Raw genomic sequence first — 25,592 nt, forward strand, 5'->3', positions numbered from 1 at the left:
CACTGCCGGGTGTGGGGGGAGAGCATCTCACCTGTGTGTGTGGGGGGAGCGCGCCTCACCTGTGTGTCGGGGGGGAGAACATCTCACCTGTGTGTGTGGGGGGAGCGCGCCTCACCTGTGTGTCGGGGGGAGAACACCTCACCTGTGTGTCGGGGGGAGAGCGCCTCACCTGTGTGTGTGTGGGGAGAACATCTCACCTGTGTGTGTGTGGGGAGAACATCTCACCTGTGTGTGTGGGGGGAGAACATCTCACCTGTGTGTCAGGGGGAGAGCGCCTCACCTGTGTGTGTGGGGGGGAGAGCACCTTACTTGTGTGTGGGGGTTGAAAGTGCCTCACATGTGTGTGGGGGGTTGAGAGTGCCTCACCTATGTATATAAATCCCATGTCTATCATTTTACTATTACCCGGACCTTGTAATTTCAGAACCAAGTGAGATTTTCTGACATTCGTAGTCTGGGGAATAAGAAGTACAGAAATAACGGGGACCTTTTTCTTGTGTTTCCTCCCTAATTATGCTTTTTGCTGCTTAGACATTGAGACTGATCTCTAAAGGTTTCTTAGTTTGTCACCTTGGTCACCACATGGATGGGTCACCTCACAGTAGTACTCCTGTCTGAGGAAGTAGTTTTATCACCTTCCTCGTACCTGCCCGTGGTAAAGAATTAAAACAGGACCAAAGTCAGTGTAAGACGGAAGAAGAACCCCCCCCCCCAGTGCCGTTCCCCCACACGCCCAGACACACCTGAGAGCTAGGCACCACCCTCAGACTAGTTGCCGGAGTCCAGATGACCTTCCTTGCAGCTGTTTACATGCTGTCTGACTAATTAATTAATTACCTGGTGTACAGCTGTGGGCTCAGGTGACACGTTCTGTAACCCAGTGTATTATACGTAATCCAGAATGGGGCTTTTCCATGCACAGCCAGATTCTGTTCATGGGGTGGTATTTTGTGGGGTGTCAATTTGAGCTGATCAGGGCACAGGGTCAGGTGCAGTAGAGGGTACCGTGCGGGGGGAAGGAGATAAGAGGTAGGTCATACGTCAGGCAGGTGGCACCAAGAGAGCCTGTGTGGGCATAGGACTGAGGGCGCACCAAGCCCGGGGGCCATAGGAGACAGCAGGGTGCGGCGGTCCTGCCCGGGAGCTGCCGGAGAAGTGACCGGGTGCTTCGGAGGCCATGGGCATCATCGGGCTGCGGTGCCCCCGGTATTTGTGACAACCCCCTGCCCCTCCACGTGGACTTCAGGTTTTAGTCCCTTTCTCTGCAACCACTGGAAATTCTTTCATGCTGGGAACGGGGGCTGAGCGGTGCATGCATGCATGGGGGGTGGGGTGCCAGGACTACAGTGCGGTGACGGGCGCTGCCCTGAACCGGGGGGGGGGGGGGGGGGGGAGTTTGCACACGTGTTTTGTTTTCCACTTTTGAATCCATTGCTCAAGACCCATGCTAACCCTGAATGACAGTGACAGTGGGGGACCTATCAGTCACCTGAGGTCCTGGAGTGCACAGTGGACATTTAGGTATGACGAAGAGGCAGGCCCTTCCCTTTGCAGCCTGCCTGGCCGTCTCCTGGACCTGAGGCCAGGCCCACGCCCACGGAGAGGAGAGGTGGGTCTGTGCTACCAGGACTGTAATTGTGATTAGATTTGCTGGGCATTACGAGCTAATGGGCAGCATTTATTCTCATCATGTAATGCAGCCACAAAATTGGCAGTGGCACCGTGAAATCTGCCCATTTCCTGTGCACGGGCTGCAGACCTATTTGTGGGGCGATATTGCTCTCGCTGACTCCCGAGATGAGCCCTGCCCCAACCCGACAGAGTTACCCCAACTTCTTTTTCTTTTGATTTGTTGTTACCTCCATTAAGCCAAGGGCTGTTTACCTGAAGGTCATTGTGAAGCCCCGTGTGGGACCCAGGGCTTTTGAAACTTCCCTCTGGGTCAGCCCAGGCCTGTTCAGTTGGGAGCAGCTGAGACGGCCCCAGGCCCCAGCCGGCTGTGGTCTGCACGTGTTCATAGGAGAGAAGATTCTGGGTCGTGAGAGCCAGAAGGGACCAGGTTTTACAGATGAAGGGAGTGGGGTCCAAGGAGACCAAGCGACGTGCTTGCAGTTGCCTGCTGGGCAGAGCGTGGACTTGAGCCAGGCGTTCCCACCTGCAGCCTCGGGAGGGCTGGTTATTCACTGTCTCTGTGTCATGTCGTGAGTCCTCACGAAGCACCTTGAGGAGAGGCCGACCACGTGAGCACTCCCCTGCCCCCACGACTCCTTGCAGTCCCGCTGGAGAGATGGACAGGTGCTGGTGGCACACAGTGGGCTCCTGTGCTTTCCGCCCTGCTGTCGGGGGAGCGTGACCCTGGCCTGAGGACCACGTGGCCTCCCCTTACCCCCCCCCCCCTTGCTGGCTGTTCTGGCCGAAATTCAGGGGCGGTAGGAAAAGAGTTACTTCTGATTGCTTGTTCTGTAGTAATCTTCTGGATTCATTGTCCTCTGTTAGCAAGCCATCTCTTATTATAAACATTAATTGCACCATGAATTAAAAATATTACTGACTGTTGACAATTCTTTATGGAATTAAAACTGTCAGGTCCAATTATATCCAGCACAGGACTGACAGAAATTCAGCAAATGAACTGTAAATATCTGAGTCTTCTCTCCTGTTTAATTCAGTGTTTCTTTTAATCAGGAGATTTTGTTCTTGATTCTTTCACGTTGTCTTAACTTCCACAAATAAAGTGGTTCTCGCCTACCTTCAGCATCTCGGCTGCACAGTGGAAATGACCTTTTAATGTATACGGCCACTCAAACTGCAAAAGGAAGAACAGCTGTCCACCTTTTCATTTCAGAATAATGGCTGTGAATTTAACCTATCGATTTGTTTTCTCTGGCAATGTCTGATTCGGACCTTTTCACAAACTGTCCTTCAGCTTTTCACTTTCAAGGACTCTGCAATTTGATGTTAGATATTACAGTGTTTTAAAGAATCCTTAAAGTCTGTTTACAGTTTTACATCATGTAACATGTAGGCTTCTGATGTTGATCTGAGATAACCACATTCTTTAGTTTCTTACAAGTTCCAGGAGCCACCGGCAAGAGCCCGTGCGTCCTTGGCTATGGCAATTGGCTCTTTAGTGGTGGGGCCACGACACAGTGTGTTCCTAGGGTCATTGTCTCAAGGACATTTCCTTGTCGCAGCTCGATGTGCAAGGTGGCTTTATTAGTCCATAATTATGAATCACACCAGCCATAGTTTTAAATTCTTGTGCGTCGTCCCACTTTATAGAAACTGTTCCCAAGGCCCAGTTGTGAGTCCTCGTGGGGTTCAGTCGAATGTCTGCTCTGTGTGCAGTCCCTGTGCTGGGTCTCTAACCGGCTCCCGCTGGCAGTGCCCTGGGGCGCAGACTGGAGAGTGACGTGAGCCTGTCCCCGATACTGGTCTGGGGGCCCGGGGAGATGGAGGCGGTCTGGGCATCCCACAAGCCCTTACCCCTGGCTTATACGGGACGGAAGGAGGGAGAGGACTCTGGGTGGGTGCGGCTCGCCAGGACCCCACGCTCAGACCTGTGCCCTCCTTTCCCCCATATCTTTGTGGGGGGGCAGGTGGCAGGTGTTGGGGCCAGGGTGTGGGGAGGCGTCCTGCATACTCAAGCACTGTCTTTGGTTTGGGGTGTCTTGGTGTGTGTAGAAAGCTGAAATAGAAAATAAGGTTTCGGTCGCAGTGGTTTAGCAGGGGAAATTGGGGTGGACTTTTCATAACATGGTAGCTTTCAACTCTAATGCAGTATATTCAAAGGTGAATGTACTTTTCCCCAAAAGTTTTGTTACCCGCTTTGAATGCCCATTGGCTAAAGGGGATCCCCAAGCACTTGATTGAGTCTTTCCTTCTTTGTAAACCCCCTAGTGCATTTCTTGGCCAAAATCTACTCTTTAGAGCCATGAAATGTCCTTCCAGAAGTGAATGACCACGTCCAGATTGCATTCTGCCACCATAAGGGTTAACACAATGGCAATGCAGCCTTTGTTTTAATGCTGGTGCTTCCATCACATGAAAGGCACATGTTCTCTCTCCTTTACCTTAGTGAGCAGACAAGGCTTTATGAGGACTGCAGTGCAGTCCTCCGTCATCTCCAAATGGTGGTGTCTAAACTCACTCCCAGGCTGTGGAGGTTTGGGAGCTAAAACTGGAGGTGAGACCCCGGTGAAGGAAGGAAACAGCAAGATGTGATGCTTTGCCCCGGGTGCCAAGGGAGCAGCAGGAAGTGTCTTAGAGGTGTGCCCACGCTGGTCTTCCCAGGGCTTCAGTGTTGAGAGAAGGCCCCTGGTGGGCACTTGGAGACGGAGCTGTGCCCTGTGCACGTGAAAATGCTTGCATCCTGTCTCTTAGGTTATAAGAGCTGGGGCCTTAGGCTTCTCCTGCCTGGGGGTCCAAAGCCTGCCCTGGAAAGACATTTGCAGCAAGACCCATTATCACCCTGGCTTTACAAGCCAGGAAACAGAAGGCAGATGGAACCAGGCCGCAGGTTTTGGGAGTGCTGCGTTATTTATGGATTAATTATACCGAAGCAGCACCAGCTAACGAAATGCATGTCCTCCTGGAGGAAACAACAGAAAGCTGTCAGTGCTGCTGGAGAAGGCCTTTGAAGGTACTTGTCCTGTGCCCTCCAGGCTGGAGGCGGGCACCTGTATTTGTTACCGGGCAGAAGGTCCGCTGCTCGCCGCACAAAAGCCAAAATTTGAGAGGTGAGGTTGGTGGAAAGAAAAGCAGGTTTATTCCAAAATGCCAGCATTAAGGGAAGACAGTGGACGCCCTGTCACAAAGGCTGCCTTGCCCTCTCAATACCGCCAAAGGTTTTATAGACATACAGGGAGGGGCCAAGGAAGAAGTTGGCCAGGCAACCTCAGGAAAAGGCCCTTCCTGGAGGCTGGTCGGCCCCAGGGTCAGGAGTGAACCCCACACAGATGCAAAACAACCCCCCCAAGTTACCGGGTGAGGTGAGCACACTGGTCCGAAGTAAACAGAACCATTGGAACTGGTGTGCGGAGCGAACGCACAGTAAACAGAGTCCTCGAAGTTTGGTGGAAGGGGAGGGAAACAAAAAGAGGGGGGGAATCTTTCAAAAAGTCCCAAGTCAAATCGAATTTCATCAGAGGTTTAAATTTCAAAAACGGAAGCTATAGGGTCACCGTTACATTTTCACATTTTGAAGGAGGAAAGGAAAATCATCCTCTCTCTCCGTTCTCATTCTCAAATCCTCTACCCCTTCTTTCCTTGTCCTCAGACCCGTATCTTTTAAGCCGCTCTTCACACCCCCAGCACAGCAGTGGTGTTCTCAGCGAGTTCTGGGACCAGGTGTGGTTCTCAGCGAGTTCTGGGACCAGGTGTGGTTCTCAGAGAGTTCTGGGACCAGGTGTGGTGTGAAGCATTTGGGGGCACTGTTAAGGAAAATGTGGGAAAAGGGGTCATCCATCCTCTAAAAGCTTGCAAGTCCCCCAGAGCTCGCCTGGGCCGGCCACACTTGCTTGGGGGGGTGGGGGGTGGAGAATTTTTTTGGGGAGAAGAGAACGCTCTGGTTAGACGCTGGTAGTGTTGCGAAGGATTCTGAGTTGCATCGGGATTCAGGAACGGTGCTTGGCATTTTAGGCCCCGGCTTGGTGTTGGGCGCACGTCACCCTGTATGTGCACCTCGTGAATGGCGGCTGGTGGGGATGTGGGGGTGGGAAACTGTCTTGTTTGTGGATCTTTGAGGCCCCTGAAAAACAACTTGAACTTCCAGGGACGCCTAAAATAAATCGGGTATCCCAAGGGTTTATGCTTTATTCCATTTGTTATAGAGATTTGAGGATTTTTAAATAAGACATTAAATCATACCCTGGCAAACTGTGCCAGTGAGCTTCTGTTGGGTCCTGCAGCTGAGACTCATCACCGTATTATGTAGGAGCAGCTTGCAGGGTGGCTCTTTCCTGCTGCCTCGAAATGGATTTCTTTATTTTATTAAGGACATGCATTTCCTGCCACAGCACAGAAACGGAGCCGCAGCGGGAGTCGTGGGCTCCGCTCTGTGGACGTGCTTTCTGTTTCCCATCGTGCTTTTCGTTTATATTTTGGGATTACGGATGCTTTAAACTAAAAATAAATGCTCCTGCTTTAGTTGCTAAAAAGAATTTTTTAAAGAAAATGCTTGTGAAATGTAAGGTTTCAAATAAACGTCTCAATCCCCAAGATAATATGTTCTTTTAAAAATTTCACCTGCAATTTCAGGCTCCCTTTTTTACCCTCGTGTATAATTTCGCGAGGTTTGTCTGGAACCTGTATTTGTGGTCACTGGAGCCAAACGGGATTGGGAAAGAAAGACCAGAAAGTCATTCTAATTGTGGCCACATGCTGTGCTTCTGGGTGATAATTTGGAAGTCCCTGGCCCTGCTGGGGAGTGAGCCCAGGAGCCCGAGGGTGGCCGGCTCAGTACCCTGAACATGAGCTTGGGCTCCCTTGTCTGACGGATGCCGGGCCTTTGGCTGACGGCGCTGAGCCCCTGAGGAAGGGACGCGGTGCCTGCTGTGGAGATGGAGGCCTGTGCAGAAGCTGAGCGGCCCTCGCGGTCCCCAGATGCCACCGGCTCACAGGTGGTGCAGGCGTGCCGGCATCTCCGTTCAAGTTCGCTGGGAGATTTCTTGGTTTATCAGAGTCCTCTTCTCAGTTCCTTTGATCTTGTTGGTTTTTGCTAAGATAGAATGGACCGAGGTGTTTCCGAGGATTGCTTTAGAAGTCTGCAGACTTTCTGATACACGCCTGTCATCACACCACATGGATCCTATTTTCCGTGCACACGCATGTCCTTCCGTGCGCACTTTGACCTACAAAACGGCAGTTCCATCAGCTTCAGTGACGATAACTTGGCCTGGGATTGAAACTTACCGATGTTACTTTTTGGGGGTTTCATTCCCTTTGAAGTCGATGGGTTGCTTTGAACTGCAATAGCTGATAGTTGGGGTTTGATTGCTTAATCAAGGCTTTTCAGGTCACATGTTCTTTTGTACTCATCTGTGGCCCATTGTCCCCTGTGGCCCCGGTACAGGCAGTGAACTCGGCAGCGTGTGTGCACCCCAGTGGCTGCAGCACCCAGGAAATGGGGTGTCAGAAGCCTTGCTCTTTAATCACACCCCAAAGGCAATGGAGGGCTCCCACAGCACGTAGGTGGCCCGTTTGCAGGTGACGTGCGACACCATCCCGCATGTCCTCTCTGAGCTGGAGGGAAATACAGGTACTTGCGTTTTAACAGCACAGAAACTGAGTGTCAAGAGACCCGGAAATTTACTGAGGTCGCGGTCAGCCTGTGACTCCCGGGCACCGAGTTCCCTCTGCCTCCTCTGGGTCTCTGTGGGGACAAAGCCCCGGAGAGCAGTTTCCAGGCTCTCGGCCTCACATGGAGGGGTGCTGGCTCGGGTAGTAGATGGCTGTCGGCTGTGGCTAGTTGGCCGTCGGCTGTAACTAGTTGGCCAATTGGCCACTGATACAACTGCCACAGCTGTGGGGAGAGGGAGTCGAGAGTCGAGTCGGTCGGTTGGCAGAAAAGCGGACAGCAGGTCACATGTCGTGTGAATCCAGCCTCCAGTGAGACTATAGCGGTGTGACTCCCCTACCTATGGCTCCGTGGGTGTTCCTTTTTGGCCTCACCATATCCTGTGTTCTTGTGTGGGGAGCGGGACCAGAGACCCCGCAGGCCGCCCCGCACGACACATGGCGCAGTGAGCAGGGTCTCCCGCATGACAGTCTCCGTCTGCTGTGGTCCCCGCCGTCAGGACGAGTGGGGCCAGGTGGGAGAAGCGGGGCTCCCATAATCCCCGGTCTGAATCCCTGATGTCGGAATTTTACATTTTGCAACATCTGCTTAGCAAATTTGAAACATGGAAGGAGTAAGGGTGGGTAAAGAAATCCTTCAGGGAGCTTGTTAGAAGCAGGCTCTGCAGCGCCAAGAGGGTGAGTCTGGGCAGCCAGTTTCAGCACGTGTCCCAGTGAGCGCACTGTGAGGAACACAGCAGGTAAAGAGGGAGGGATTACAAGCTGTGTTGCTTGCGGGACCTTCCGGAAGTGACCCCCCCTCCAGCCACACACGTGGGGGGTGGGGCAGTGAGAGCCTGGAGCGCAGCAGCTGCTCAGGAGGTGGGTGTCAGCAGTATCACAAGTTCAGTCACAAAACTCCAATGAAATGTTGTATCGTTTTCTCTGCCTGCCTCAGTCCATAGGTCCAGGGCCGCCGTTCTGCGTTACATAGACGATGGGAAAGTCATGTGACGTGGGTGGTGTTCTGTCTAAGGCACTTTTCTTTGTTACCGAAATCATTGTCTGCAAACCACATTACTTGGGATGGAAACGTTGTGTTGTTTGCCTGCATTGCGCAGACTTGATTGCGTCTTATACAGAAGACTTGTGCTTTTTACTCTTTGTAACTTCTGTGCTCCTGAAAAGTCTTTCACAGTCTTGTCTGGAGAGAAGGGATGTTAGCGTCTACAGAAGGGTCAGGACAGGCGGCTCAGGAGAAAATAAAATGTCCCCTTTTTTTGAGTTTTAATACCAGAGATGCTAATAAAATTGTCCCTCCTAACTAATTAGTTTAACTGAAAGGGACTGTTCTGCCAGTAGTTCCTGATTGTCCTTCCCGGGTGCTTGTTTTTCTCCTGAAATGAGCAAGAAGGAAGTCACTACAGCTTTGATGCTTTTCTGCGTGTCACAGTCCAGGCTCAGGGGAGAGGCACATAATGAAGGGGTGATGTCACTGCTGGATCTCAACCCCAGCGTTGCTGGTTATTTCTGGGACCAGGAGGTTAATGTAGTCTCTAGTGGTCTGCATGCTCGCCAGTTTAAATACACTCGGAGATACTGGAGGAAAATGCTTCAAGGACAGGATACAATTTTTTCAGCTACTTTGCAAAATCCTATTGGTTTCATGACTTGAAGTTTGGGCTTTTGATACTTCAAGTGAAGAGAGTGGAAGAGTCAGTGCTCTGATAATATACAAAATGATCCAGGAGCGCAGAGGGAAAAGCAGAGCCTTGCTGTCTAGTATGGAATTAACTATTATTTTGTCTGCAGGCTGGACTGTTTCTTCACTGGGCTTCCTAGTAATTAGGCATTAGGTGATTAATCCACGATCCCTGGAGGCAGTAGGAGCTCATTAAGCAGCTAGCAGTCAGGCCTGTGTCCCCCACCCACCCCAGGCCTCCTGGCTTCTGCTCTTTGGTCCAACGGGCTTCTGCAGAAAGGAACATTTCCGGCCTTCAAATTGGAGCGCATATTTTGTGTGGAGTCTAATGAGGATCTTAACTTTCCTGGTTACATTTGTAGTTCTGCATGTGAGTGTTTTTGAAAACGGACCTGGAGTGGCATCCCTTGGTGTTTATTAGCAAGTGGAGAATGAAGGGACTTTATGGTCGGGATGAATTTTAAGAAAGTCTGGGATGAGAAATGAAACAGTTTACCCAGGCGTGAACACACAAATAAACAACCGATGGCTTTGTTTTGGTTTTGTTTGGTTTTGGTTTGGTTTGGTTTTGTTCCGCAGCTTGCTGCCCCAGCTGGTCTCAGGTCTGGGCTCCTGTCATCTGTCAGTGTCAGTGGGTAATTGTGTTCCTTGGGGTCCAGAGTCTTGTCCTTGTGACCGAGACGTGGCTGGTCTGGGGCTGGAGGTGGCCGTGGAAGGGGAGGTTCAGAGAAGCAGCTTGTATGCTGGGCTAGGATCTTTTCTCTGACATAAGCCTGGAGTCCTTTGTAGCTGTGTCTCTTTTGAAAAAGAACAGGAAAGGGACTTGGGCAATGTCTGGGGGCAAGCGCTTGAGATGCTTTCAAGAGGCCCACGAAGCATTCGATCTCCGTGTCCTCTGGAGCGCGCGTCCACGGTTTCAAAGACAGCCAAGTGCAGGCGACTGTGTTAGGATTCAGGGTTGCCACTGGGAGACAGACCAGGGTTGGGGGGCCAGGAGGGTGGGGCAGCTTTGGAGTCCAGGCTCCTTTGGGACCGTGGCTCTTAGTTACATGAAGCTAGCTGCCTTGCCCACCCACACCCTGCGATCAGCAGACCCCAGACCAGCTCGCCGGCCGGCCCTGCCCCTTAACAGGAGGGAGCGGAGGGAGGCAGGTGGGTGCAGGGTGCCTTGGCCGCCACACACGTTTCTGAGGTTGTAAAAGAGGGGTGCGGGGGACAGCGGCAAATGGGGCAGAGGGGGTCTACATGGAGGAGAGGAGGGATGTCTGCAGATTGTGGTGAAGGGGTTTTCCACTGTTTGTCTTTTGTTTCCAAAGCAGACACGCTCAGAATTCTTTTAAAAAGTCCAAAGTCATGCCCACTACTCGACGTAAGAGCAGGAGTGTTTGGGGGTGAACACAGCACGACAGCCCCGTGGGCCTGCTCAGGTGGCCACCTGCAGGGACTCGCCAGCAGCCAGGCCCCGGCCACCGTTTCCTTCTCACCCGGCAGGGCAGGAACTGGCTTCATTCCAGCAGTGTTGTCTGCCTCCGTGTGTGCTGTGTGTGTAAACGTGCTCGTTAACTCAGGAACCCATTCAGTCAAGAGTGTCAGAGACCAAAGTGGGAGTGAAACGTGGTGTGAACAGGTCCACGTCTCAGCTGCCCTCCCCAGCCTGGAATGACAGAGGCCAGCCCACCTCCCCGGCCAGCAGTGCTGGCGGAGGTCTGTGCAAAGCACCCACTTACTTTTATTTAATTGCATATTTAAAAAGACTGTTAAGACTAACGAAAGCTGATGATAAAAATAGACAGATCAGCAAAAGCAAACAAACACAACCTGCTCAAGGCACCATAGATGGATGACCCAGGCATGTGGAATTTCGCTTTTCTTACTGCTCGGCGCCCTTTGTCCAGACCCCGGCAGCTGGACCTCGCAAGTGCCATCCTGGTGGCTTCGTGACCCTGCGTCAGGACAGTGGCGTGTGTGTGGTCACAAAGCATTTCCACACGCTGGGGCTTGCTGGACTTATGTTAACACGGGGTAAGGTTAGGAAGGTTTGCTGCTGGCACCACATTTCATGATTTAGAATTCCTTTTCTTAAGAACGCAAATAATGATAATATGCCACGAATATGAACGATGGGCCCTTAGCCGGTGACAGTGGGGGTAGGTGTGTTTTCCTTAAACTTCAGGTGCTTTGGTCATCGACTCTCCGTAAGTAGGGCCAAGAAAGAATCCCCATTGAATTGCTCGCCTTTTCCTTTCCACCCCCGTGTGCAGTGACTGGTTTTCCACTTCTTGGAGTGACGTCCTCCTGTGTCCTCATGCCTCGTCCCGGTGGGTCTGTTTTGACCATTGCCTGCAGGGTCGTGTGTTTCCTCTGACCGCCTTCAGATTCCTGTCCAAGAAGCTAGTAGTTTGGGAGATTTAGTCCTGCTAAACGTTGCTCATTGCTTTATGTTCCCTGACCTTGGGGTTCTTTGAGAGTTTTTTTTTTCATATTATTTCAAGCTAAATAATAGAATGTCATTTGAAATGGTGCCATGTTAATGGTAAGAAATTATTAAGTCGGTTCTTTTCCTAAACTGTGTTAGGACTTCGTGTGCGGCCCCAGCAGCCAGGCCCTGCTGACCTGCCTGCAGGAGGGCGGATGAAGGAGCTGCCGTATCGTGGGCAGGCCACACGCCGTCGCTGGCACCGGCTGTGTGTGCCGTGAACATCTCAAGTTCAGTGGCGTTGAGCCAGTGCATGGATGCATCTGCTTACTGTCCTGCTCCAAGTGGGGGAGTTGAGTGGGGCGCAGAATGGCCTCTTCTGAAATGACACCCATCTTCTGTGGCTTCTGGTTCTAGCTGGTGCAGGGACATACACATGTGCGCGCGCACACATACACACTCCCAGGGGTTTCCAAAGCGTGTTTATTCTTCACGCGTGGCTGCACCGTGAACATGAAACGGGGCCGCCAGCCTGTTCTGGCCCCCGCCCCGTTCACCCTGTGGTGAACCCTTCCAGGTACGGGCTGCGCCTCGTTCGTCTCTGCGGCCCCACTTAGCATCGTGTCCAGCCCACAGAGGTCCCGAGAGAAGAGTTGGATAAAGGCGTGTCCTGGATGGACGTCTTCTGCTAATCTTGCGTCGTTTTTCATTTAGCCTCGTCTGCGGCAGCATTCCATTCTGACGGGGGCAGCGACGGAGGTAATGAAAGGTTTTAAAACAAATGGCTTTGAATGGGAGAGGAGTTTTTTGTCAGTTAAGTCAGGCATTTATTTTATTAATCTAGTTGCCATGAACACCAGTGTGTTCTGTTTGACTAAGGAAATATTTGCAAGTAAGAAGGTGCTACACACGCTTCCAGTGTTTATATAGTCAGGCATCCTTGTTTAATGGAGCCCTGCTCAATTTATAATGAACTTTTAATATTTGTTGTCATAAACATCAGCTTTTGGTGGTGTGTGTTTAAAAATCAGCATTGCCTTAATGGATTGAGCTTATTTTAATTCCTACTTTACCCGTTTTGTTTCACCACTAAGGTTCATATTAAAAAAACTGTGTTACTTAAGTTTTTACGTGCCAAATCGTATAAAGTCTGAAAGGTACCAAAAGATCATGAAAAAAAGTCTCAGAACCCTTATCCCTAAGCCGCCTGGTTCCCTGACCCCAAATCAGCAACTGTTAAGTTTGTAATCCTGCCCCAAGATGTTCTCAGCCTGCCAGCTCACGCGTGTATTTTACACACGCGCATGTGCACACAGACGCACACACCCCATCACTATACCGGGGGGTAGTTGTTACCACTTTGGAAGTGGAGACTTCAGGTGTTCTTTTTGTGGCTCTGTAGGGATGTGTCCACATTGTGGACCCGTGTTGGGTGTTACACGTACAGTGACGTCTTGGTTGTGCATTTCATGTCGAGGGGATAACTGTCATTTATTCTCCTGTCTTCCCCAGACCATTGGGGTCACGCCACAGGTCCTATAAGCCACATTCTCAGTTCCTGAGAGAGCAGTGGATGACAGGAAATAAGTGTTTTGCAACTTAATTGGTGATGCTCTTCCCTGGTAACGATGTTATTTACCATTTGCCATGGTCAGGCTCCCTGCGCGTGCCAGCCACATTTATCTGTTTGCCGGTGATGTCCTGTCTTGGGCACGTTAGGGTGGCGCTTGGCTGACCAAAGAGTGGGTGTTCAGGTGCCCAACCCCCCGTGCACCGCAGTGCTGAGCCCCAACGTGCTCACTTCAGTGGGGGCAGTGGCTCGGGTCTTCACGTTTGTGAACGTCTTCTGAGCTCCTCCAGGTGCAGTTCTGCCCACCTGGCCGGGCGTTCGGTTCCCTGAGTCCAGCCTGTGATGCCCAGCGCTGACCTCCACTCTTCCAGCGAAGGTGTCAGTTTCCCCAGGCGTCTCCATCAGCCTTGCATCTCTCCCCACCGCTATGGCCACTGTCGTCCTGACCCCTCGTCCTGATCCTTTCCTCCAGCACCAGAGCCCCTGGTGGCCCGTCCCACCCGAGCGTCAGTGGACCTCTGCCTCCGTCTTTGCAGGGCCAGCGGTGTCCGCTTTGTCAGGTGGCCGCCCGCCTGCCTGTTACCGTGTGACCGTGGGTCGCGTTCACCTCCCTGCCTCCGTCTGCGTTTCTTGGCTTCCCGCGCCCTCCCCAGCGGAGCTGCACGGCCCTGGCGGCCATTCCCGCCGCCGTCCATGTGAATACCGTGCGTCGGTGTGAAACTGATGGCGTTGCTTGACTTTTAGGCATTTTGTGAGTCACTTACTTGTGCGTGGACATAACGTAGAGTCAGGTAAAATTCCTGAATTTGTGGAAAATACAGAGAAAGTGTGTGCCATTTGGCAGGAGAGGTGTTTGCTGTCCACTCGTGGTGGCTGCTGCAGCTGCCACACTCTGGTGTCGTGGGGGCCCCTTGATGAGAAGTGTCACACGTGGGGCATGGGAAGTCAGGCCATTGGGTCGTCTGTGTCGAGTGGGTCCACGTCCCCCTGCGCACACGGGGGTGAGAGGCACAGGCGGCTGGACAGGGGAGGCCGCCCGAGTGGCTGGGGACCCCTTGTCTTTCTGACATCCTGAAGTGTGCTGAGGGGACCTTCAGTGTCTAATATGTTTGTGTGGAACCAAACTCCAACAAAACTCTAAACCACAGAATGCTGTATTGTCAACATTTGGATTTCCAAAATCCAACCGTCGTCTACCATCGCTTGGTTGGTGTGATTTCAGACAAGTGACTGTTTCAGTGAAAAACCAAAAGACGAAAAGTTGACAGGCTGGCTGAGGGTCATTCCCTGGAAAGCCAGGAGCCGCCTGAATCTTCACACTTGCAAACCTGTGCAGTCAGAAGGGTCTCCACGCCCCCCGGGGAGGGACCTGTAGGGCTGCAGGGGCCTGGCTCTCCAGGCAGCGTGTGCCATAAGGTCGGGACAGAACACAGACTGGGAATCGGAACCGCCCTGTGAACCCAGGCGGACCGCAGCTTCTGTGGGGTGGAGGTGACAGGAGGAGGTGGCCTGCGCCATCTGCAGTGAGCTTGTGTGTGGAGAGCAGCACATCAGGCCCTTTGACCGCGCAGGACAGCAATGCATCGTCTAACACTGTGTTCCCTTCCTGTGTTACAGATGCTTTTGTGAACAGCCAGGAATGGACGTTAAGTCGGTCTGTCCCGGAGCTCAAAGTGGTGAGTGCTTCCCGTGGCCTTGGCACTTGTCTTTCCTCACCTGCAGGACCTGGGGCAGGAGAGGGGGTGGCCTGGGCTCCGTGGCAGGTGGGGTGGCCTGTGAGACACCCAGGCCTGCATCCCGAGGGGCCTGCTCGTCCCTGGGGCCCAGAGGTGGAGCCTGCCTCTGGGTGTGTCCCTTGAAGGGCCAGGTGTAGCTGGCAGTTTGGGGCTGGAGCCCTGAGCATGCCTGTGATGGTGACATTGGACGGCCAGCGAGAGCCGTGTGTGCGCAGGGCAGAACCCACCTTTCACTGGCTCTGTCTGTGTGTATGTTTCTGATTCTCGCTCTCTCACTCGCGCGCACGCGCGCGCACACACACGCAGAACCATGGCTTTATTTATTCTTTGTGGAATATCATGGAAGGTTTCTATAATGATCCATCAAGGTTTGGAATTCATCGTTAAAAAAATGTGACTTTTTACTGCATTACAAAGTAGTGGCATAAAATTAAAAGAAGAACTTTGTTTTTATTGTAAACCTTAAATGTTCTTTCAGTGGGATTATTTGAAGCTTCAAATCAGCTTATAAAAAATGACTTGGGTCTCGAGCACCAGCCCACTACGTGCCCACACCACACTCAGGATGAAGGAAGGGAACACGTAACTTTTAAGTAGACATGTTCTTTGTTACGAAGTAAGGGGCGTTTGGGGGATGTATTTGTATGTGTGTGTGTGTGTGTGTGGGTTTTAACTTCGGAAGTGACGGGCTCCGACAGGAGAGGAAGCAGGTACAGCGCTCCTCTGATGAAGTTTGGCTGCGGCCTGGACCTGCTCAGGTCTCCCGAGCTCCACACTGCTCAGTAGCTGCAGCCTGTCTGCCCCGGGACCCACGGGCCCTTGGACCCCTCCTCCCACCGGTTGGACGTGGGACAGGCTTCTCGTTTCTGAGCTGAGCAGCTTGCACAGTTCTGCACCCAGGTTCTGAAGGGAGCGTGTACAGCTTCTGAGGAGGGGACTTTTGTCAGCAGGAAAAAGGATCCATTTTAAAAACAAGGACCACTTGTGGGACGGCCTCCTGCCATTGGGAGGCGTGGTCCCTCCTGGTCCTGCCCTGTCACGTCTGGCATGCCCGTCCCCGCTGCCATCGCCGGGTGTTGCCGGCTGGGCCTTCTCCTCCCCCCTCGCTCTTCCCACCAGAGTGCTGAGCCTGCTCTGGGCTCCTGCCAGCGGGTTTCTTTTCTCACGGATGACAAAGGGTCCGTCAGTCCCTGTGCCCATTTCAGAAGCCCGGGTTCTGCAAGACTGACCTTGAAACTGCCACCTGTCCGCTGTCTGTGTTGTCACCACTATGCCTGGCATGGTGTGAACCCCGCAGGACACATTCCTGTGAAACGGATGCTGCAAAGCTGGCACTGTCACCACCAGGAATGTTTCAGAAAGGTTGGCCAGTTTCACATACGCCCTCGTGAGACCAACGTGCCCTGTGGTTTCCGCAGTCAGCGTAAAGCACCGGAATGGTGTTTGGGGACCGTGAGGACGGACTATGCTTTGAAAGCGCTTGCTCTGGGCGGGGCCTGTTGGGAGTGTGTCATTCAGCCCTGACAGCCAACCCAGGAGCTGGGTGCTGTTACTGTCCCCACTCCATGGACAAGAACTGGAGCCGCTGCTGCATGAAGACATTGCCTGTGGAGCTGCAGCCCGGACGGGCGGAGCGGGGATTCCAGCCCAGACCGTGTGCTTCTGTCCACACCAGCACAGCCTGTAGGACTTTCTACACACGCTCTGCGTCTTCGCTGTCCGGTGTGGTGGCCACTGGCCCCCTGTGACTGAAGCACTTGAAGTGTGGCTGGTGTGAATAAAGGGCTGAATTTGAACATTGTATGTAATTAATTTAAATTGAAGTAGCCACTGAAGCCACGCTTTTGACCGTGTTACAGACTGACTGTGCTCACCGAGTATATTGAACCATCTGGTATAGACCGGTTTGGGTAAAGGTGTGGGGGCTCCTGCCAGAGCTCGTGCCAGCCGGGGCCGAGGGTGCTAACTACCAAAGACTTGTTTTGTGCTGGCATTTCAGCAGCACGTAATCGTCTGCAGTCACTGCCCGGGATTGTAGGAGGTGACGACCTTCAAAGGTGGCGTGGCCTCCTGTTCCCACAAATACACTCTCTGGAAGTGCTTGAGTTTGCCGCGGGGCCTGACTGCGTCTGTGGCTCAGGAAGTGTGAGTGACTGTGCAGGGGTGTGGGAGGAGGGAGGTTCTCTCCGTCCTGTCCCCTCACCTGCGTGTGGACAGACAGCCCAGCAGGACTGCTGGCTCCTCCCGAAGTGCAGGCCGCCGGCCGCTCCTCCCCCGGCTGCCTCAGCAGCTGCCTTCCTGGCCAAGGGGCTCTCAGCGTCCACAGAAAGTGTCCCTTGTCCAGCCTGTGTGTGTCCATAGGCCTGCAATTGTCTCCTGCCCTCGTCCGAAGCCCGACACAGGTGGCCCGTTAGGTCAGTGCCTGCGGAAGCACTGACTGTTTCACAAACGCAGCGATGAAGTGACATAATAGCAAGCCTCAAATGGGCTCTTTATGTCCTGTTTTGCAAGACAGCTTCTGGAGTCTGTCCGAGGAAAGAAATGTCAGTGTTTGCTTTCTTGTCACGCGTGGTGGTACCATGCCTTGTGCATTCTGTGGTTGTCTTACGGTCGGGCAGTCGGTGACCAGTCGCTTTTGGTGCCCCAGTGGCTGCCAGCGCCGGCTGCTCTCATTGTGCCCAGCAGGCAGCACACACACGCTCAGTGCTGCTCTCTGGGCAGAGAGAACAGACACCTCTGCCGTCTTGCCTGCAGACGGGTTTAGGCAGCGACTTGTCACATCCTATTTGTGGGTTTTCATTGCTGGGAAGCTGGGAGTTTTGCTCTGAGCCTTGGTTTCCTTTTCCACAAACCACATGTTTGCAGGTAAGCAGTGAGGTGTAGGCACGGTCAGGAGTCAGTTTAAAAAGCACTGGGGCTCTTTCTGCTCTCGTCATGTGGTGACGTCAGGTTCTGGCCGTGACCGCTCGTGGCCCTGCCCAGAGGGTGAAGGGCCGGTGGTGACGACGTGTGGCCACCTAAAACCCAGAGTTCTGCAGATTTCAGGACAACCTCAGCCTTGTTGCCTTGTTTCCCCCGACAAAGCCTGGAGACCCAGCCTGAGCAGTGCAGGGGCCTCGTGGGGCTTTCCTTCTTCCTTCGTTGTTTTATTTCCTCTGCGCAGTTGCCGGTCAGTTTCTGCCAGTGTTTCACGTTAGAATAATGCCCCTCATGTGCGAAAACAAACCCGGTGAAACCCCACCCCACCCCTCCTCATCCCGTCCCCGGGATTGATGGACTTGCCCTTTCTAAGGGCTGAGCTCTGCTTTGCACAGCGTTGGTGTGAGGAGGAAGGGCCGCTGCCAGGCTGAACAGTGTTTGATTTTGAGCATTTGCCTCCTCGGGAAAGAGAAAGTCTAATCTTAATTAAAAATTTCATTCTGTGGCATACTGTTTTGGATTTTCTCAGCATGGAGCTGACAAACAGCAGGTGCCCTTGAGCAAAAGAATAATTAATAGGTGGAAATTCTCGGCTCACAGAGGCCCAAGGTAAAAAGCAGACAGAAGTCAAATCAGGAAGGGAAACAACTTTATTTAGGGCCTGTCCACAGTCTGGCTTTGAGCCGCAGTAGTGAAGCTTCTCATTTAGACTCACTAGCTTTGGAGTTGTGCGTTCACACATTCTTTCATTCATTTAACCAGTGTCGCTGAGAGTCTGCCTTGCGCTGGGTGCCGTGCTGGGACACACAGGACCCAGGGGCAAATGGGACACAGTCCCGGCTCTTGGAGAGTCAGAGCCACACAGTGATGTTGGTCAGATGAAGGGGGAAGTCACGAGACAGCATTAGAAGGAGGTGGCTCAGGTGCGTTGACGAGAGGCCCCCAGTGGAAGCTGTGGCATTAGGAGGTCTTCTCGGAGGAGGTGACAGCTCATTGCTGACCCATGAGTAGGAGTAGTATTTCGGGCAGTGATTGATGTGGAAAGATCTAGGTGTCTAGAGACAGCAAGACCTGTTAGGATGTGGTCTGGGTGAGAGCAGGGTGGGTTATGAGATACAGAAAGGTCAAATTTTAACTTATTTTTCAGTTTCGTGCCAAATTTGTTCTCTCCCATGTTTGTTCTAGTTACAACAACTAGATCAAACTGATCTCACCATCCATTTATCCAACTGGCCAGTCTCCTTCCCTCACTGCCTCCCATCCATCCATTTATACATACAACATATTTTGGGGGGTCCTCAAATTTTAAGAGTGTAAAGGGGTCCTGAAGCCAAAATGTTGGAGAATCGGTGAGTTAGAGGCCTAGTCAACAAGCTGTACTAGTTAGTGGTCAGCCCTGGGGCTGGGGTGATAAGAAACCTTCACTTTCTAGGTTCAAGATACACTGAATAAAAAAGCTGGTTGTATTCTTTATATTGTCTCATGTTCTCAGGCATATTTTGCTTATTAAAAATAATGTTAGAGGTTTATAACATACACTGTAATTACCTTTTTTTTTTTTAATTTAAGCAGAAGAAGGTGTTAAAGAATACACCCCAACCATTAACTAATGGTGGGTCCATGACTGCAGATAATGTGGGGTTTCTCCTCTGTGCTTTTTAGTATTTCACACTTTTATTTACAAAGCAAATATAATAATAAAAAATACTTCCCCCAAAAGTCGAATAAAACATGTCCAAAAATCAAAGCAAACCCAGCCCCCCCAAAAAAAAAATAAACCAAAAGTGCGTGGCTATAAGAACGCAGGCACAGACTGTTACGTTTGTCCTCTAGCCCTGCCCACTGAGACACAGGCTGAGGGAAGGCGGGGGCCCCTGTTCAGAGCCAGGCCGTGCGCCCCCACAGAAGTCCGCCAGGATGAAGAGACGTCCCCCCCTGACAAAGCCCCGCCTTCCCTCCCCACCCCAGGTTGTCGCCCTGCCAGGGTGTAATGTTCAAGCCACACGTTGGCGTACTTGGCGTTTCCTTTGGTCTTGAAGCTCCTGAGCTTTCTGCATGTTACTGCACAGTCGAGACTAAGCATTAAAAGATTCAGTTAGGAAAGGACCTGAACCTTAGTGACATTTTTACCCATTACAAAACATACTTCAAACAGACACGCCTGGAAAGCCACCCCTCACTACGGAAATCCCTGGACGTTCCCCAGGCTGCCCTCCAGGGTAACAGACCCATCACAACCGCGTCAGTCTTTCTGCAGCGACAAGCTTCAAGTTGCCTGCCTGCTCCCTTTCCTTCATCGATCCATCCATCATCCATCCGTCCTCCATCCATTTATCCATCTATCCTCCCTCCCTCCATTCATGCATCCTCCCTCCCTCCCTCCCTCCCTCCATCCCCCCATATTCACCAGGCACTTTGTTGGGTAGGAACCTGGTAAGTGTAGGGATGCAGCGGTGGTGCCCTGCTGGCCTTGTGAGGAAGGGACGGGTGCCCAGCTGAAAGGGCGGGTGAGCATTAGTGTTGTGACCTGTGTGTCGGCAGACAAGCCGTGTGCCCGGATTGGGAGGGAGGCCATTCGGTATAGTTCCTCAAACACTTGGGCTGTGGCCTGGGCAGTGGGAGTGCTGCCAGGAACATGAAATGAGGGAGTAACATTTTTGCTAAGATAATGTCAGAGTCCCTCTGGTTTTCTCGGGGTGAAGAGGCGGAGCTCACAGACAGGGAGATGAGCTAACACCCTCCCACGACCCAGCAGACAACACAGCCTACCCTTGTGTTTGTGAAGGAGCTTCAAAGTGCGAGCAAGGGTCCCTGACTTCTGGGCATGGAGGGAACAGCGGATGGCTCCTGGTATCTGGTGTGAGGGGCGGGTGGGGTCATAGAGGCTGGTGAGCAGGTTGGGGAGAGAATGGCAAGAACTGGCCAGGCTGAGGTGTCATTAACGGTCACTGTAGCTGCTGTATTGTTGTACCTGGAAGGGCGGCGGGGTGAGGACACTGGAGAACGAGATTCTGGAATTAGCAGCTTCCTGGGCGTAGGTGGGATGTGACCAGGCACACGTGGGGGCGTTAGGGTCGAGGAACTAGCGGAAGATCCAGGAGAAGCTGAGCTCCAGGGAAGGAGCCCACATGCACGGAGGGGGGTTGGGGAGGACGGGAAGTTTGAAGGAAGAGAACGTCGTCTACAGCGTCTGTGGCTGGGGCTGGGCCAAGAGCAAGAGAAAGGCTAGGGGATGCAGCGATAGAAGTCATTGGTGACCTCAGGGGCTGTGTCCTTGTAGCCACCGGAAGCAGGTGTAGCCTCGAGCCTGGGGCTGGTGGCCAAGCACAGAGGGCAGGCTCCTCCTTAGAGGGACCTATACCCAGGGCGGGTCTCTTGTTTTCTTGTTGCATCTGATGGCGCGCACACAGACAGGAAAGTTCTAGTGGGGAAGGAAGAGATTAAAGTAGAGGGAGACGTTCTTTATAAGCAGCTTCTCAGAGAAGGTGACGGGGGAGTGAGCCCAGGTGAGGGACGCTTCCCGAGGGGCCTCACGTCCAGGTGTCTCAGCCATGGTGACGGGACCTTTTCTGAGCAAGTGCCGGCCCGTTCAGCCTGCTCTCAGTGGCGAGGGCTGTGCCCCTCTCATCACCCTGACTCTTCACGGTCATTTGTAATGTAGCTCTGTCCCTTTCTCAGCCCTGCAGCATGGAGCCTGCGTTCCAGAGAAGCAGCTTGCTCTCCTCCTCCGGCCAGTGCTGGCCTCGCCCTCGGTCCCTCCCCCACACAGTCCCCTCCCGGTGCACTTGAGTTCACCCAGTCCAACCGGGCTCCAGGCTCCTACCCAAAGCCCCAAAGGAATGCACCGGGATATCCTCCGCATTTGCGTATTACCCTCCGGCCACAGTGCCCCATTTAACACCTATACCTTGCTCAGGGTGTGAAGGGTTCATGATAAATGATGGGCTGGCTGACACACCCTTTCCTGATGTCCCCACTGCACACAGTGTCTGGAAGAGTGCCGTCACTGGTGTGTGTGGGGACAGTGTCCACACCCTCAGAGCCGTAGAGGCTGATGAGAAGGGGAGGCGGTAATGAAGCTGCTGGGGTCCTTTTTCCTCCAGCAGGCGGATCCAGTGAGCCCAGTTCTGACCGTCCAGCTGGTGTGTAGTTGTGATTTGGGGACTCGCTGCACGTTTTGCCTGCTTTTGCACGTTGGTGAGTAGCCTGACGTCACGGTACGTAACGGCCGTCTGTTGCTTTGTTTCAGGGGATCGTGGGCAATCTGGCCAGTGGCAAGTCTGCGCTGGTGCACCGCTACCTGACCGGCACGTACGTCCAGGAAGAGTCTCCCGAAGGTACGCTGGGGGGCGGGCAGCCTCGGGCCTGAGCATTTCAGATTTGTTTTGTAGCCTATTCTAAGCCGTTACTGTGATGTGTCACATGTCAGAGCACCAAACTACCAGGCTGTAGAAATCCTAAGGGATAGTGTTTCCTGCGTAGTGTTTTAGCCGACCTGTTATACGCCATGTGCCTTTGGGAGCAACAGTCGAACCATGGAATGAGGTGGAACTTAGTTCCCCCCCGATAGTTCTGTCCTGTCAAATGTTAATCCAGTGTTAGTCCTTTAAATACGGCTCAGACATTGATCTCGATATTGAGTTCATACCTAATTTGTCCGTCCTGTGACTCAGTCATACCCACGAGCCTTTCAGATCACCGACCACTCTATGCTTGAGTGTGTTTTCCCCTTATATTGTATTATAAACTTTTAATAATAATTTTGTGTGAGAAGAAGACGTTTCGTGTGCCATTGGGCTTTCACTTCTTCAGTTAACATCTCCATGATGTTGTGGTTTTTTTCTGCTTTAAGTAAAATTATGGTAGTAATACCCATTCAGCCCCCATGTTCCCTAATCCAGGTATAGTTCACACGCAATTTTTCTAAATTATATTTTCTCTCCGTATAACCTTTCAAAATCCAACTCTGAGACACTGAATTTCTGGTTCCTTCTTTTTCTTACTGGCTGTTCCATTCTTTGCAGATATGGATGCAGGTAACTATACGTTTTCTTCATGGCAGCGCTTGTCTTGTTTGAAGAGAAGAGGCACAGCTTCGTACTGTACTGTCGTCCCTTCCCTCGTGTTCTGTGTCCCATCCTCTTTTGTTTCATTTTATCTTTTTTTGTAAGTTAAACATTTCACCCTGTTGTGTCCCTTAGACGTGTTTTTAGAAGTAGTCCTAAGTAGCTTCCTGTGTTTCCTGTAACACCTGTTCTAGTGTTTAACTTTTGTCCCGGATACTGTGGAACCGCTCGGAAAAGTACTGAGGGATGGAATTCTGTGGCATCTTGGCTTGGGCTCTGCCATTGATTTGCAGACGTTTTCACACATGTAACAGCCTCGCGGTGGTCACATCAGGCAGAGGCCTACTTTTTGCATTACCCATCCTGAGAGGCCAGCCTTGGACGATCAGAGGTTAATGCAAAGGCTTGAGTGTGGGATTCCACGAGCTAGCACCTGGCCGTCCTATGGAAAGTGTGTACAGGTGCTAGAAAGTTGTGTGGTTCAGACAGGTGAGGAAGCTGAGGAAGTGAAGAGTCTCTAATTCCTTTCCTGGGATCTGTACCTGGGCCATGCTGGTGTATTTGTCGCTTTGTGTCTGAGCCTGGCTTTTAGCCGTAGTCATTTTGATTTCCCTAGAGGGTCCTTTAGAGATTTTTCCTTGGGTTTTCTACTGACTTCTCGGGACTAGCTGTTATATAGCTTGATACCATGAGCTGTTGAGCCCTGGGTATCCTGAGTGCAGGTGAAGTGACCACCTCGTCGAGTAATCTGCCTGCATCCTTCCCCACCCGCCGTGGGCTTTCCGATTCCAGCTGGGTCCTGAGGTTCTGTGGTCTGGGCCCCAGATTTTGTCTCAAGGCTCTGGCTTTTCTCACGTTTGGTTCCGCTGTGTGGTGTGGTTGGTGCGGATTCACTGGTTGTTTCACTCAGGGGCACCTCTTCCCTCCTTCTCCAGTGCCATCTGCCATTTTCCCTTCGCGTCTTCAGTTTGTCCCATCGCATTTGGACCTGACTGTGATGTCTTTGCAACCGGCCTTATATTTTGATTAGCATGAAGGCATTTCTCTTGAATGTTCGTTCATACAACAGCGTAAAGATTACACCCTGTGGGGGGACCTAACCTGTGGTCTCTAATAGCCCAGCTTCTCTGCTTTTTCAAGTAACCCATTTACTCCACCGAATCTTGTGGTATCGCATTACAGTTTTAAAAAGATGTGATTTTTTTAAGTGCAGAAAAGCCAACGCAAGTACCTGTAGGGGCCTCCCGCCTTTATCTGCAGAGTGGAGACATGTTCTCCCTCTGTGGGTCTGTCCCAAGGCCTCCTGGGGCAGGGGAATGACTGTCCAGTCTTTTGTCTCAACTTCAGGAGCTCAGCTGGCCACCTGTCCTCTCACTGATTGACTGCAGGTCCAGGGGACTGGGTGCCAGGAGCTCAGAGCGGCACCCCACCCAGGTGCCTCCCGTGGGCTCCGGGTGCTAAAAGAATCGTGAATACAGGTACTGCCTTGTACCTGGAAGCCTGTCAGCCCCTCGAATCCCTGTTTCCTGGGGCCGGCCACCCATGCATGCCTAGAACGGGCAGGTGTCCACGTCTTAAGGAGAACAGGCAACTGACTCCCACATCCTGTCTCAAAACGCCAGTAGGGAGGAATGGTCGCTGGTTGTTTATGAAAGAAAAGGAATTTACAGCGTGATTGCTCGCTGTCTTGCTATGCTGAAGTGTTTTCTCACGGTCAGGGAGCTTATAGCAGCAAGGGATTTCCATTCTTGTCGAATGTGTTAATGCCAGTCGCCTACGTGTGCTTTATCGAGAAGCTTTACATACAGAATGCTCTGGAGTTAAGTTTACGCTCTGTGTGGTGGCCCAGGTTTGTGGAGAGATGGGGCAGCGGGACTGCTCTCCTGGTCATGCAGGCGGGAGATGAGGCCATGATTGCACAACTCCCCCATTACTGTGGAGACAGACAGAAGGGCAGGTCAGACCACAGGTGACGGAAGCCTGTGGGTGCCAGGCCGAGGGGACTGGACTTTGCGTGAGCTGTGAAGCCATCCCATCCCTGGTGTCACTACCTTCCCATTTTCCCTCCTGTCCTCTTACAACTGCTGGCATGAGGGCTGCCTCTGGCTCCAGGTGGGCAGCGACTTGCCGTGGAAGGCATGTTGCCGCTGGCGTGGCTGTGTGATCGCCCCCACACGCTCGCTGGAGCTCCCTGCTCTCCTCATGTCTGTATATGGCGGGTCTTTTGATTTAGCTAATGTGCAGATATCCCTTAGCGTTCCTCTGACTCGTGGCAGGGATCTAGATTGCTGGGAGGGGTAAGGTGGCAAGGGACTTCCTGTGTCCAGAAGAGTTCATTCTCGTTGCCCCCCCCCTCCTGACCCCCTGACCCCCAGTAGAAAACTCTGATGCAGGGTGGTCTCCCAGCCTTCACCTGAGCGCACTTTCCATCAGATCAGATGGGCTTTAGCTGCGTCTTAGAGGATAACATTTGTTGTGTTTTAATGGTGTGATACATTTTGGTTGCTATTCTTATAGTAAAAAGAGCTGACTCACACAATTTAGATAATTTTAAACATGCAGTTTAAATGAGGGATGGATGTAAATATTACATGTGCTTTTTAATGAGTGAATTAACAATGCAAAAGTGGGCAACTCAGCAGGGAGCCTGTGGTGCCATGAAAGTGATCCAAAGAGTAAAATTCTTGTACCGGCAAATACCCTCTCCAGGAAGTGAGAGAGTGATGTTCATGCATTTTCAGTCGTAGGGTTGCAGTAACAAATTGCCACAAACTTGGTGGCTTATAACAACAGATGGATTCTCAGCCCTGGAGGCCAGAAGTCGGTCAGGGTGGTGACAGGGCTGTTCCGTGCCTCTTCTCGCTGCTGGTGGTGACTGGACCCCAGCATCCCTCCAGCCTCTGACGCT

At 52.3% G+C, this 25,592-nt stretch overlaps 1 protein-coding gene across 12 annotated transcripts in view; it reads left to right on the plus strand.

Moving 5' to 3' along the window:
* Window positions 1–25,592, plus strand: part of AGAP1 (ArfGAP with GTPase domain, ankyrin repeat and PH domain 1) — a 511,591-nt gene that overhangs the window by 152,941 nt on the left and 333,058 nt on the right. For 6 of the 12 annotated variants that reach the window (XM_074315485.2, XM_074315453.2, XM_074315491.2 and 3 more), the window contains exons 2-4: window positions 14,581–14,639; window positions 21,868–21,955; window positions 22,643–22,654. In XM_074315485.2, the coding sequence (XP_074171586.1) occupies window positions 14,581–14,639; window positions 21,868–21,955; window positions 22,643–22,654 (159 nt within the window). The remainder of the gene's footprint in view (window positions 1–14,580; window positions 14,640–21,867; window positions 21,956–22,642; window positions 22,655–25,592) is intronic. The other 6 variants (XM_074315523.2, XM_074315538.2, XM_074315532.2 and 3 more) reach the window with 1 other exon arrangement.

The sequence above is a fragment of the Rhinolophus sinicus genome, chromosome 17, assembly GCF_057876585.1.
Source record: "Rhinolophus sinicus isolate RSI-liver-muscle chromosome 17, RSI-T2T, whole genome shotgun sequence".
Classification (NCBI taxonomy): domain Eukaryota; kingdom Metazoa; phylum Chordata; class Mammalia; order Chiroptera; family Rhinolophidae; genus Rhinolophus; species Rhinolophus sinicus.